The sequence below is a fragment of the Emydura macquarii genome, unplaced genomic scaffold (assembly GCF_026122565.2).
Source record: "Emydura macquarii macquarii isolate MOO-44397 ecotype Brisbane River unplaced genomic scaffold, CSIRO-AGI_Emac_v2 contig_2897, whole genome shotgun sequence".
NCBI classification, from domain to species: Eukaryota; Metazoa; Chordata; order Testudines; family Chelidae; genus Emydura; species Emydura macquarii.
In genome coordinates this window covers 27,350,584-27,365,366 of record NW_027133034.1, presented here as the reverse complement: position 1 = coordinate 27,365,366, position 14,783 = coordinate 27,350,584, and the positions used below count along the sequence as shown (strand labels likewise).

Genomic DNA, 14,783 nt, shown 5'->3' with positions numbered 1-14,783 from the left:
GGGGAGGAAAAAAGTGAGCGCATTCCTTCCTCAGTAGCCAGATTAAAACCCTGAGTTTTTCAGGTTGCCCAAAGTCCCAACAGTTCCCTACCCCGCTGTCAAAAGCTTCAGCTTCCTCTTTGACAACTTCTGCATTGTTTGTGTTCTCAACACAACATTCTGTAGCACACTGAAAAGAAGGGGGAATATTAACATAAAATGAATATCAAAATATACAAATAAAAGGCATACTCGGCTGACTGGACTGGACTGGACTAGAGCTGGGAACAGCAGTGAGAGGGAGTGCAATGCCACATAATTCTGGGATTTTTTGAGCTAATGTAATACATAAAGATATGGGGCTTTGACTATGGAAGAGCTAATCCAGAACAAGGTCCAGTGATACTAGCAGTACTATTAGACTCATAGACTAAGGTCAGAGGGACCATCGGGATCATCTGTCTGATCTCTTGTACATCGCAGGCTGCAGAGCCTCACCCACCCACTGCTGTAATAGACCTATAACCTCTGGCTGAGTTTCTGAAGTCCTCAAATCATGGTTTAAAGACTTCAAGTTACAAAGAATTTACCATCTACACTAGTTTAAACCTGCAAGTGACCTGTGCCCCATGCTGCAGAGGAAGGCAAAAATCTCCCAGGGTCTCTGCCCATCTGACTTGGGGGAAAATTCCTTCCTGATCCCAAATATGGCAATCAGACGCTGAGCATGTGGACAAGACCCACCAGGCAGATATCTGGGAAAGAATTCTCTGTAGTTACCCAGAGCCCTCCCCACCTAATGTCCCTCCCATCTCCAGCCATTGGGGATTTTTGCTACTGGCAGTCGCCAATGGGCCACAGGCCATTGTAGGCAGTCCTGGCATGCTATCCTCTCCATAAATTAATCAAGCTCAGTCTTGAAGCCAGTTAGTTGTTTTGCCCTCACTGCTCCCCTTGGGAGGCTGTTCCAGAACTTCACTTCTCCGATTATTAGAAACCTAACTAGAAACCTAATTTCGAGCCAAAACTTGTTGATGACCAGTTTATCTCCATTTGTTCTTGTGTTCACATTGGTGCTTAATTTAAATAACTCTTCTCCCCGCCTGGTATTTATCCCTCTGATGTATTTATAGAGAGCAACCATATCTCCCCTCAACCTTCTTTTAGTTAGGTGAAACGTGCCAAGCTCTAAGTCTCCTCTCATGAAAAAGTTACTAACCTTCTGTAACTGTGCTCTTCACGATATTTTGCTCATGTCCATTCCAATCTAGGTGTGTGCTTGCCCCGAGTACTCCATTGGAAAGCTTTTCCTTCAGTGGTATCCATCCGGTGTCCCCCGGAGTTGTGCCCTTATAGTGCTGGTATATAGGGCCCTGCTGCCCCCTCAGTTCCTTCTTGCCAGCTAACTCTGACAGAGGGGCAGGCGGGGGAGCAAGGCTTGGAATGGACATGAGCACCACATTTCGAAGAACAAGTTATGGAAGGTTAGTAACCTTTTTTTCTTCTTTGAGTGCTTGCTCATGTCCATTCCAACGTAGGGGATCCCCCAAGCGGGCATAGGAGGAGGGTTCGGGGTTCACTGACAAGCAGACTGTAGCACCGCTCTGCCAAATCAGCATCATCTCTGGCCTGCTGAGTGATGGCATAGTGAGATGCAAAAGTGTGGATAGAAGACTATGTTGCCGCTCTACAGATGTCCTGGATAGGGACCTGTGCTACGAATACAGTTGAAGATGCTTGTGCCCTTGCCATGAGCTGAAGTTCCAGCAACCGTCATAGGCAGTAAGAAAACAGAGGGCGGCGAGGCAGCAGGGCCCTACATACCGGCACTATGAGGGCGTGACTCTAGAGGCCAGAGCCGACCTGACAGATGCCACCAAAGAAAAAATATCCCAGCAGCAGTGCTTGGGGCGAAAACACACCTATACTAGAATGGACATGAGTAAGCACTCGAAGAAGGTAGGTTTTCATTCCTTGGATCATCCTAGTAGCCCTTCTCTGTACCTGTTTCAGTTTGAATTCACCTTTCTTAAACTTGGGAAACTAGAACTGCACACAGTATTCCAGATGAGGTCTCACCAGTGCTTTGTATAATGATACTAACACTTCCCTGTCTCTACTGGAAACACCTTGCCTGATGCATCCTAGGACTGCATTAGCCTTTTTCATGGCTACATCACATAGCTGGCTCATAGTCATTCTGGGATCAACAAATACACCCATTCCCCACCCCGGCTAAAATAAGCATATTCACTAGGACAACTTAATTCTGAACACTATAATTCAGGTACCCCAGCAGAAAACAAAATACCCTGTTTCTAGAATGGTGGAGTAGCCATGCAAGTCCTAAGGAAAAAAATGCCACATCTACTGGTCTGCTCAGTGCTTCAGGGATATGGGGAACACACCACAGTTTAGATTGTTGATATGGAGGAGACAAGAAAAATAAACATTTTATTTACTATATAGGACAGAGAGAGATTCAAAACCACTACAGAGCAAATCATCATATTGGTAGAGAGAACTGTTAATGTATGTTAAGATCACCTCTTTATTCTCCAAGTTTCACATTAATTTGGAGCTGCCAGAGATGAACTGGGAGTCAAGCATAAACACACGAGACAGGCAATAATGAAAATAAAGTTAATTTAACCAAACAAATAGGAGGCAAAATTACAAGTGCATCTAACCTTGCATCTTACCTATTTAACCTCTCTGTTTCCACTTCAAACTCCCGGATTTTGCTTTCAGAGATAGCAGATCCATGTGAATAGAGCGTCTGAAAGATTTCCTGGATGTTGGAGCAGTCTTGGAGGGAATGGGCCAAGTGTTCAGCCACACTGCTAGACACCTGCACAGGGTGGTTAATGAATCTGCTGTGAGTGGATGGCTAGTTTTAAAAAATACTATAGATTTAAAAGGTAATTTTCAGGCTCTCTGGAGAACAGCTACACTTTCAAAAAAGCTGAGCAAAAGGCTCTGGGCCAAATTCTGCTCTCAATTACACAAGTGTAAATCAGAAGTAGCAATGGTGTTCTGCTGGAATTACATTGGTGTACCAGAGCAGAATTTGGTATACTTCTCTTCTAGAGATGTCTGACTAACTTGGGGTGCAGCTGCGTAACTCTTACTTATGTGAGTAATCCTCACTCATTCTTATTGTCCCTTTGAAGTCAATATGATTACTCAGATGAGTAAGGGTTTCAAGGATCTGGTCCTTGACCACCAATTTAATGTAGTCCAGGCAGTTGCCATAATGTAAAAGTGGGGGATGACACATGAGTATTATTTATTCGCTCTCTCCTGTTAAATATTTTCCATAAAATTAGTTTTGAAATAGTAAGAAACTGTTCTTGTTTTACACAACAGTCATCCATGGCTCTTCCTGCAATGCTGACATTAGGATGAGCTGTGTGTGCAGTTTATTATTTGCATTTATTATTAGCACTCACCCCTATGCTGCTGATTTCTGATCCTAGGACAGGTCGGTCAGACGATGAAGACTCTGACCTTGTCTTTGAGAGCTTCACTCGTTCCGCAATCTAAAAGCCACAAAGCTACACAAGTTACAGACAGGCATCCTATGCCCCAAGTGCTGCACAACTATGCAAAATGAATCATCGGTCACACATTCACCATGCTTGGAAATTGTATGTTAAGTTGATAAATGAAAGCTGGTGGCTGTGTTGTGACTAAGAGAGACTTAAAATTATTAGCGCTTTATCTCTTCCTGCAGCTCGAGTTCATGGACCCGCTTAGGGCCCTTGAAAACACCCCTGGGATTCTAGTTGATACTTCCCAGTTAATCGCATGCCTGCACAGCAGCTGTGCACAATGAAGTCTGCTCCTTCCAGATAATGAGAGACATTACTGCAGAACACAATAGCTCACCTTGGCAATGGGAATGTCATTGCTGCTACTGCTCGTGCTCAGCTCTCCGGTACTGGGGTTCACAGGTCGGTTTGCGGAAGTGAGACGACCTGGGCTGGATGGGCCCGTGGCCTGGATGCTCTGTAAGCGTGTTTGCAGTTCCCGAACCTAAAAAAAAAAAAGTAATTTTTTTTTAAAAACTTTTATTGTTTAAATAATTAGCTAGCTCTTTCCCCCTTCTCTAGCATAAAGCATAATCTCTAGCATGATTACTGGCAAGAGCGGAGAAGTTCTGCTTTGGCCTGTGATTATGGCAATGCTTTCACTGGGGAGGGGAGGGACATTGATTCAGAACTCTCGCCCACTGCCAACCCCTTCTAACCTCTTCAGTGTGGAAATACACAAATCTGCTGCTACAGAACAATTCTGAGTTCCAGCTTGTTCCATATAATCCCTTGAATGCAGCAGTAATTATATGTATAAGAATCTTTCTTTGGAATGAAGTTAAGATAATGCTTTGGACTAAAATTAGCAAGTGTGAAGAACATGGTAAGTAGACAAAGATCCTACTGCTAGAGTCTTCAATGGCTGAAGAAAGGCACTAAAGCTGATGAAATATTTCTCATGCATAAATATCTCAGGATGACTTCATTGCATTAAAAGGCCAAAGTAATTGAAATGTAAATAATTTATTAATACTTTCAAAACTACAAATAAAGTACCACAGAGTGAGTAATGTTAAGAATGGAAACTTCTAGAAAAAACATCCAACCAACAGTTTGCTGAAGCTCTCAATAACCACACATTTTGTAAATAGCTGCACCCATCCTCATTACACGCTAGACAAATACAGAACTGACCTCAAAATAATTTTAGGACTAAGTAAAAAACAGGGTTGAAGAAGCCAAATGGTATTGCTGGGTAACAGATTATGGGGTGTACCTCAGAATAATATTTAACAACCAAAGAATAAATGGTCTGCATGAACACAGCAATTATACCACAGGGGAAATTAACAGAGCTCTTTTTATTGTAGCACTTGCATGCTGGCATCAAAGGAAAAGAAAAAAGGACCCTCCCCGGTTTGAAGGGGAAACTTCTCTGAATGACAATTTATTTTAAACGTACATATTTAACTTTTGGATTCTCGTAGAACAATGAGCAGCCAATGTACAATTGATATTTTGCTAAAAATCCTAAAAAATACAGTCATGTTTGAAATGCGTATGACTTGTCTCACTGCCACCTGTAAAATTCAGACAGTAATTTCTATACCATTGTACAAGTATAATTTTATACATAAATATATAACAACAACACAAAAAATAGGTTAAAATTTCAAGCATAAGCCCTCAGTCAGGAAGTGCCAAAGTTAAGGTTGTTTCATTAAGGTTTTGGGTATTCCCCAGCTCCAGAATGCTTAAGGTACATTATTATTGTTATTGCTATCACTGTTATCAGGAATATCAGCCTCATTGTGTCTACTGTACAGACACACAGGAAGACAAGGGCCCTACTTCAATTTCATCTAAGACAAGACAGAACAATTGAGTGTAACAAACAATACAAGGGAAAAAGAAGAGAGGGAAGGTTGAAAGTACAGGTAGTAGTAATAAAGAACATGTTTACAAAAGCTAACTACATGCATAACTTGATGCATAACTTCATCCAGAGTGGGACACCAAGAATTGTATACAAAGTGCATCCAGCAGCTTAACCCCTTTATATCTTGCAAGGTTCACAGAAACAGAACCAAACATGTTTGTGGAGCCCTTAAACCAGCACATGCACATCTTAAGTAAATGTTCACTACACAGGTAAATAAGCTGTGCACACATGTAAAACGCCCATGCACAGCACACAATTTTCAGTTTGTAACTCAGGCTGGGTTTACATACACATACGACACTGATATAGCAGCACTATTGCAAACCCTCTAAGGTAGGAGTGCTGCACTGATATAGAAACCGGTGAATTGCACTGAGGTAAGCCACACTCACACATCACTTTTTACACTAGTACAGCTAAACTGATGCAAAAAAACCCAGCGTAGACAAGCCCTCAGTCAAATTCACATCAAATTTACCAACATACACAAGAGCTTTTCTCTTAACAAGATTATCTCCATGCCAACATCTGACTTCCATTCCCCAGTTATTTAGCTGAAAAGCTGTGTGAAAAAATGTAAAAGACTATATTTACGAGAAAATTATTTCCTCCCCATCTCCTCATATTCAAAATATTGTGCACATTTTTTGTTCAAACTTAAAAAAATCACCTTCGGCCAGAGACCAAGCCTGGAAGATTTCAATCCCAAAGCTGAAAGTTTTGCAAAGACCTGGGCAACTAAAAACAGAGGGTTAAAGTGAAGTGTCTGAAATCTTAACCATAGTGGTCATTACGGTTCCCACGATGCTGTGTACGCAGTCTTATACCAATGTTTTTAAAGTCACCTTACACAGACAATGTTCCATAAAACTCCTCACAGTGCAATCGAACACTGACACAGAGATGTTTCCTCTGGTCTGCGCTTTATTATTGAACAGCGATTACTGACCACAATTACAGAGTGAACTGTTTTAAAGGGTTTGTAAAGCAATATTCGTAATGGAACGAAAAATGAACTAGGTTTAGACCACAGCCAGGAAAAGCGTTTTACTCAGGAAAGCACATGATAAAAAAAACTCAGAACACAACCTAACCATCAACGTACAGTAGTCACTGCAACGATATTCTGTTTCAGAAACAAGTAGGAGGTGAAAACAGAGCACTAACAAACCTGAAGTGTGCTGTTTCTTTTTAACATAAAAATCCAGAATGTTAGTTGTGTAGATTACAGGATAAATTAATAATTAAAATTTGTATAGTAAATTAAATAAAGAATGTGTCCATTTTGCAGTGAATTTATAGTAATGTTGAGTACTCAATAGTAATTTTAAGTCATTAAATAGAACAAATTTGTCTTACCTGCAAATTGGTGATCTCATAATGCATACATTCACCAATCCAGAATCTCATTATTGGGTTGCCCCACCCACTGGAGAGCCCAGAGGCAGCTCAGCTAACTATTTCTGGTCACCAAAACCTTCTCGATAGAGTTGATTGCATCATCTCCTCAGAAAGTAACTTTCCAAGCTATTGGGAATGGTAATTCTAGAGAAAAAATAAGGAAGACCAAAGAAGGGGGATCGAGAGGAAAAAATGTTATAAGAGGAGGTTTCTCTGGATTGGTGGATGTATGAGTTATGAGAAGATTAATTTACAGACAAGGTTAAAATTTTCCTATCTTCTTACATCAACACATCCACCAACCTGGAGTCTCAATACGAGGACAAATAAGCAGTTAATTGTTTTCATTATATAGTGTAGATTAACTTCTGACTGGGTGTTCAGTGGTGCACACAACATGACTACAAATACCGTCGCCGCCCCAAAGGGCTTACAATGTAAAAGAAAAATAGTTTATATAGCACCAGAACTTCCATGAAATTTTTGTGCCTTAACTAAATGGAAAATTAAGATGACAAAAGAAGAGCTATGAAAAGGAGGTAAGAGGGTTAAAATAAAAAAGATAATGTGAGTGGCCTTATATCGAGACTACCTCTTACAAGTTCTGATATTTTCTAGACAGACTGAGGTAGCACAAGGGTATTATGGTATAGATAATACAGTATTGGAAATGAGGTGTAAGTAATGAGTTCTGAGGAAGGATTTAAAGAAAGCAAGCAAGGATTTCTGGTGAGATGGAAGAGGAATATCATAGCAAGTCTTGAAAGCAGTATGAAAGCAAGCACGAAGGTAAGAGCAGGTGGAGGGGGGAGAAGCAGAACACTGGAGTGAGGTGTGGAGAGAGATGAAAGATTTTATATCAGAATGGTAAAGCAGCAAGTACTGAGCAATACACACTGCATCCACAGAGGCTCAGAAATCCACTAAGATATTGAAATCTCCAAAATGTTCATTCTTTTCATGAAAGTTCAAATGTATGCAGACAATCACCTGTACATACACTTTTGAGCACTTTCACTTGTGTAAATAGCAGAATTTACACTTGCAGAACCCCACTTGCACATCAAAAGTGAACCCAGTTTAATGAAAGAAAATGGGGATGTTCCAATAGCTTTCATGCAGATTTATTGCAATGTCTTCTCTCTCCAATAAAGGGCTCAGAGTGAACATGATGCTTGGTGGAATTTTATTTGTACTTGTATAACTCTGAGGACTAGAATGCCCAATTAATCCCTCTGGATTTTAGATTTGATTAAGAACATATTTTTGGGTGGCAAGGTGTGACCAAGTTTACAAACAACTCCACACACATACAAGTGTAACTCCACTGACTTCCACGGAGATAATCCTGATTTACACCTTTGTAATAGTGAAAAGGACCAAACCCAACAGTCTAATTTAAGTTTTCTGTTCTACAGGAACAGAACTTAATAGCCTTCAGAGATTTGACTTGTGTAGCTCAAAGAATTCTAAAATGATTAGCTCTAGGTGAGTGTACCTAAGATATGTAAATTAAGAGTCTATAAGAAAGATTAGATTTCTTTGAGAAGCAAAAGCTTGCAGAAAGGGTTCTTGGGTATATTGGTCTTCCAGATCACTTACTCACCTGACGGAAAATAGGACCAGTCTGCTATGAGCTCAAAGGTAAGTTGCCTGAGAGCTCAAAGAAATAAATGTAATTCCACTTAAGAGGACGGCATTTCGTTACTGATTTCAGAAACTAGCTAAGAAAAGGATAAATCGCTAGATTCTCTTAGCTTCCAGAGAGATTACGGGAGCTCATAAGGCTGACATGACCTTAGAGTTATGAAGCCCTGTGGAAGAGGTCTCATGGAAAGTCAAATACTCCTGGTTCAATAAGAGAGCAGCTGGTGTCCCAGTTCTGCAATTATTTCCCAGACTCATGGGCTAACCCAGCCATTAGTTCTTTTCTGGATACTAGTAGTATCTCTGAGAGGTTTAAGCAACAATGGTTGAATAATAACTAAGTGCCGTCAAAGTCACCATGTGGTCAGATTTTGGTGCAATACTGGGTCCTAAGGCAAAAGAACAGTGAATTGGAAAAATCAAAGGCTTACAGTCTGATAGTTCCAGTGGCTTGCAATTCAGAGGTTGTGAGGTCAGTTCAACTGCACTTGGATAAATTAATATTATCCCATTTATTTCCCCAGCTCTTCTGGTAATCAGGAGAAAGAGATAAGGTGGGAATGAAAAAATACCGATTAACCATGCCATGAGGTTTTTTCGCTTGGGATAATATAGTGGTGGTAGCCTCGTGTGAAGCAAGAATGGCCATATAAGAGATATGACACATGATAGGAGCTGCTGTACCACATAGCCAGATGTCAGTATTGCTGTAATATATTGCATCCTGATGTATCTTCTGTCATCCTGAAGGAAAGGGTCTAACAGCTAAGCCAATTGTCTTGTGTGTTCAAGCTGGTTCTAAGGGTTGACTTAGGTGAAGTTGCACTTGGCGGTGTTGTCCAAAGTCTGATGCAGTGAGCAGCAAGTGTACCTTGATCGACTCTACTGTGATGCAGGAGTCCATCTTCCTCCTGGCAGAGGCAAGGGCCCAGTCCTGCATAAACAGAGGGAAATGAGTCTTCCTGTTCGAAGGTCAGTTCATGACCTCTGGGATTTCTCCATTTAGAGCTTCTTCCATTATGCTAACAGAGGAACACAATACCAGCAGCAGCTGAATCCCACTGAGCACCCTCACAATGGGAGACAGTTTAAACCAGGCTATCCTACTGTTGAGGCCAAGATGTTGCCCTTACAGACAGTGGGAGGCAGCTTAGGTAGGCTGCACTGACCACTGAGCATCCAAAGGCCTCTGACTTCTAGTGAGTATGCTCTCAGACATCAGGAGGTTGCGTTCTATGACTTCAGAAGTCTAATAAGTGTCCTTTCAGCTGGTGGGAGGTGGCTTATGTGAGGCTGCACTGCACAGCAACTGCAGTGTTGACATGCAGCTGAAGTACAGAAGTGTTTAACAGGCACAGAGTTGGAACTACCCTCTCAATTGCAGAGGTGAGGGAAAACCTGCACACTGCCTGACACTTCCCATCTGGTACAAACTGCGGATCAGCACAGACCTGCAGTGGTGTCAATTTGGCACCTTTCATGGGCAACAAATAAATTTGTTAAAAAATATTTTTTTAGGTAATGATCAGTATGGAGATTGTGTGTTTTATCTGTTTCACTAACTTAACTTTCCTAAATGGTTTGTCAACTCAACAGGCAGAAAAGCGAAGTCTCTTCTGTCTGTCAACTGAAATCATTTTTATTCGGTCTTTTCTGCTATTGTTAAACCAATGGCAACATTGAGGATTGAATAAATGGCATTGGCCTGATTCTGATCTGACTTATTCTAGGGTTAGCTTCATGTACTGCTATGGAGTGAGCCAGTGTGAATGGGATCAGAATAATGCTGCGTGTGCGCAAAGAACACTTTCCAGTGGTAATGGCTGCCTCTGGACTTTAAACAGTTTATTTTTAGGGTGGCTGTATCACACAGAGGTAAAGTAGACCTCTGCACTGTGAAATTAGTAGCTACATTAAGGGCATCCTACAGAAATAAGTAATTACCTCATTTACTAATGACCTGTGTGAAAAAAGCTCTGTATGCATGTCGTTTCTTAGCTACTGCTCTGCAAAGCAGCACAATCTGTTAACAGAATGCATTAAATACCTAATTTAATTAAAACTCTAACAAGCCTCAGAAACCTATTGAGAGCACTTTGTTTGATTACAGACATTGGGCTAAAGTAACAGACCTATTGATCTGATCAGCTTCAACTGTTTTTGCTACCCACTTTAATTTGTATGGAACAAAAATGAAGTTTTGGCAGGGTCTCCTCCCTCCCATCCCCTCCTGGGGAAGTAATCTGAAGTGACTCTGGGTTCAGAGTTGCATATATAAAACATTTAACAGGTCAAAGAAAAGACTTATTGTGTGGCAGCTATGGACATAGGTTACATTACTAATACAAACATGCTTTCTAGTGCAACAATTACATAGGTTTGCTGACACGGTCATGTATAATAAATAGACTACCCCCAGGGGAATTAAACTAATTGTTCTGCATATTAAGTGTGGTATTTAAAACATATGTTAATAAACATATTTGATAAACCTAAATTAATGAAAAAGGCAGACAATTATCTTTAGTTGTGTGTGTAATCTAGAGTCTGTCTTTGATTTTCTTATGTTGTGTCCTAACCTAAAGGTTAGTTAGTAACTTAGTTGCATTTGGAAGCTAAAAGGAGATACATCTATTAAATTTATATTGAGAAACATTTCCTTAGCATTCTTTTTAAATTAAGTTGACTTGTTTTGTAGACTGTATGGCTCATGGGCTTGAGAGAGAGATTCAGGGCTTTTCACGTGTAGAACCACTGGTTTGAATCCAATTCATGTCAGTAATGACTTAATATTATCATCTGATAGCTTTTATGGAAGCTTATGTAAAATGAGTTGCTGGCCTCAGTTGCTACCAGAGAGGTTTCCACAACAAAAAATTGCAGCACCTTTGTGAGAAGTCCCAATAGAGAGACCAGCAACTGAATGGACAGGATGACTGATCTATGCTCTCACTTCCAGGTCCTTGTCTATGCTAGGGACATTTTCTATACATTTCCCACAGGTGTTCAGGATGTTAGGGGTCCTAATGTAGACTGGCCACCACAGGTATTTTCAACTCCAAATTGATTAGGCCTGCTCTGAGTAGGGTTACATGACATCGCATTAAAAATGCTTACAGCAATCAATCTACACTAGGGCTACCAGTGTTGCTGACCCTTTTGGAGCTGAACCAGTGTGAGCAATAGTAGGAAATTTTCACTTGCGTACATAGCATCCTAGATGTGATCTTTTCAGGCTAGGGTTGAAGTGCTGGCATGCCGGCCTTTCACGTACTTGTTGTCTCTCTTCCCCTCAAATTTTATGTTCTGGACCTCCACTAGTTGTCCTCCACTTCTCAATCCCTACTCCCTTTCCTCTTGCCCATCCCAAATATCTCATGCCTCCCCAAATGTTTCTCCTCAGCTAGGCAGAAGACTTCTTCAGGGCTAAATTACCTAAATAATTACATATGATCTGCAAGTTTTGCCATCTCACTGCTCCTGCTTTTGCAGATAATTAACAAATATACTAAACATAATATATATGGTCCTGGTCCACAAGGCACTTTCATGGCATTTTTTGCCAGGATGAAAATTGACCATTTAGTCCTATTTTTTGTTTTATGACATTTATCTATTTTCTGACCCATGACAGTACTTTGGACTTTCACTCCATGACTTCTGATATTCCTTAATAATGTCTTGTAAGGCATTTCTAGAAATCTTTTTGAAAGTTCAAATAAATTATGTCAGCTGGTTTTCCTTTATCCATTATTTTACTGACATGTTCAAAGAATATTAATAGATTTATGAGGTACAATTTTCCTTTGTGAAACTATGCTGGTTCGACCCCATTTTACTGGAATCATTTAAGTGTTTTATAATTCTGTTTTTAAATGATCATTTCCATTCATTTTTCAGGTAAGCAAATAAGACCTACTGATCTGTAATTCCCCAGACTTTTAAAAAATAGGTGCAACATTAGAAGTTGCCTACTGTAAGCTACTCAGCCAATTCATTCTTAAATTCCTTAGAACATTTGGAGGCTTATCATCTGGTCTTCACAGCCCTTAAGTTAGCAGTTTGTTCTAGTGCCTCTTCTTTAAACACCTCAACCTCTTATAGTACCTAATTTTTATTACCAGAAAATATGTGTCTGGGTTTAGTTATTGCATATGGCCAGGACTTTCCAAAAACTCCCAAAGGCTGACACAGTAAACATCCTGAATAAGAACATCCTCCAAATAAGTTTTATATCCCACCACTTCATATTGTACATAGCTGAGGCAGATTTGCACAAGCTTAAGGAAAATAGAAAACAATTAAAATCTTCATTAAACTGAGAAACCAGTGAACACTTCTATGAAGTTTGTCTGTAGCTCAAGATGTGGCAATAGTGCTAGTTAAATAAAAAATACTGTGTCAAGCACTCAATCAGTTTTAACCTCTCAGGGCTGAGAACGATGTACACTGCATGGTATATGATTACATGGGAAACAAACAGTTCACCAGAGAAAACAGAATGCTCAAATACAAATTTTGGCGTGTGCGCGCGCATGCACACACACTTAAACAGAGCATCAGACATAAAGATCTATAAAGATTTATAAGTTGTAATCTGCCTTACTAGCAAATAAACTCATTATGTTACAGTGGATAGAAAGCTTTGCTGAATGAGATGATCTACGGCTGGATAACCAAAGACTGAAAATGGCAAATTATTGTCTAATACCATGCTGAAGAACACTGATCTCTTAAAAATGTAGCATTCGAGGAAGAGGTTGCTCTGCTGACACTAGGTAAGAAAATATTTCCAACAATTTACAAAGAATACAGATCACTAAATTTTCACCAACATACAGCACAAGACTTGGAAGAATAATCATACACCTAGGCTTCAAAACCAAAATTATTATTTCACATGCAGATGTTTCATGGAATACTTCACAATTTCCTAACTTGTCTATTAAGGAGAGGCGGTAAATAATGTAAGGGAATACCAGAGACTGATCATATATTCTTTAAGCTTTCATCTTTTCTGTAATTTAATTTCCTCTTGTCTTAATTCAGAGTCTACATAAAGAACAAGGGTTTCGTGTGACATAGAAAAGAGCTGGAAAAATGGAGACAGGGATAGGGCATGGCTATTACTACTCAAAGTTCAGTTCACAGAGAATTATTTCCCAGTGACAGGACTCCTGCTCTTTTTCTTTCTCTTAATCACAAATTGAATTCTCATCAAAGATAAAGATCTATTTGTTGTTCACAGGAAAATCTACTAAATGAACATCTGCTTTATATATAGACAACTTATGCACACTTTCCTGCCTGTGAATACTAGCCTTTCATTTAACACGTTCTCCGACATGGGGTTTCTGTACACCTTGACTGCTTATCACATAAAAGCTCCTTGCAATTTCTTTTCATTCACTCCTAGTTCTTTACAATTTATACTGTTTGGCTTCCTAAAAATGGTGCAGGGTATCACAAGATTTCCCAGTTACAAACCTACGCAGCCTGGGAAGAACTGAGCAGACCCCTGTTACTAGAAAGGCTCTTCTAGCTTTGTGGAGACAGCTAGCAGTCTTACCCTTCTGCGCAATCTGTCCCTTTCTTCCCGGATAGCATTCATGGTGGCTTTGGTCCTGTTCAGCTCCTCCTCTTTGCTGCACAGCATAGCAGTGAGGCTCTCATTCTCTTCCCTAAGGCCAGCCAGCTCCTTTTCCCACCGAGATCTCTCCTCAGACAGGTTTGGATAAAGGTCCCGTCCCAGCACACCTTCAATCTCCTCTATTGTCTGCAAAAACACAGTCATGGTAAGATAGAAAGCAGCAGAGGGCTGGTGGGGGGGTGGGAAGGAGAATATTAAAAAGGACCTATAACACTACCCTGCCACCACATAAGGATGTAAGGGGAGCTCTACAACTACACACATGCATATTATCAACACACACACATTTAATTTACTCGTTTTGTTTTAAGTTTAATGAAGGCTGTTTTCATTATAATCGTTCATAACCTTTCTACTCTACAGCAGCACGAGCACCTTGACAGAAGAGGGTTACTTTATTAAAGAAAAGTTCAACAGCAGCATACAGTTGGCGTTTTCCTCAGCCGCTTTCCTCAGAGGATCTCAAAGCAGAACATGGTCACTAAGTCTCACAATGGGAAAATAATGCGCCTCTTTTGCAGACGACTTAACTGAGACATACCAGCATAGGTAAACCGACTCGTGACAGTTCGACCCAGTGTTGTGGGGATAGCACAGGCGGCAGCTAAGGCTAGCCACCTGAATGCAT

At 40.4% G+C, this 14,783-nt stretch overlaps 1 protein-coding gene across 3 annotated transcripts in view; it reads right to left on the bottom strand.

Moving 5' to 3' along the window:
- The window catches only part of MCC (MCC regulator of WNT signaling pathway), a 220,996-nt gene that overhangs the window by 47,872 nt on the left and 158,341 nt on the right, over positions 1-14,783 (bottom strand). For 2 of the 3 annotated variants that reach the window (XM_067568942.1, XM_067568940.1), the window contains 4 exons: positions 14,075-14,281; positions 3,871-4,017; positions 3,432-3,521; positions 2,682-2,830 (listed from right to left, as the gene is read on the bottom strand). In XM_067568942.1, the coding sequence (XP_067425043.1) occupies positions 2,682-2,830; positions 3,432-3,521; positions 3,871-4,017; positions 14,075-14,281 (593 nt within the window). The remainder of the gene's footprint in view (positions 1-2,681; positions 2,831-3,431; positions 3,522-3,870; positions 4,018-14,074; positions 14,282-14,783) is intronic. The other variant, XM_067568941.1, reaches the window with a different exon arrangement.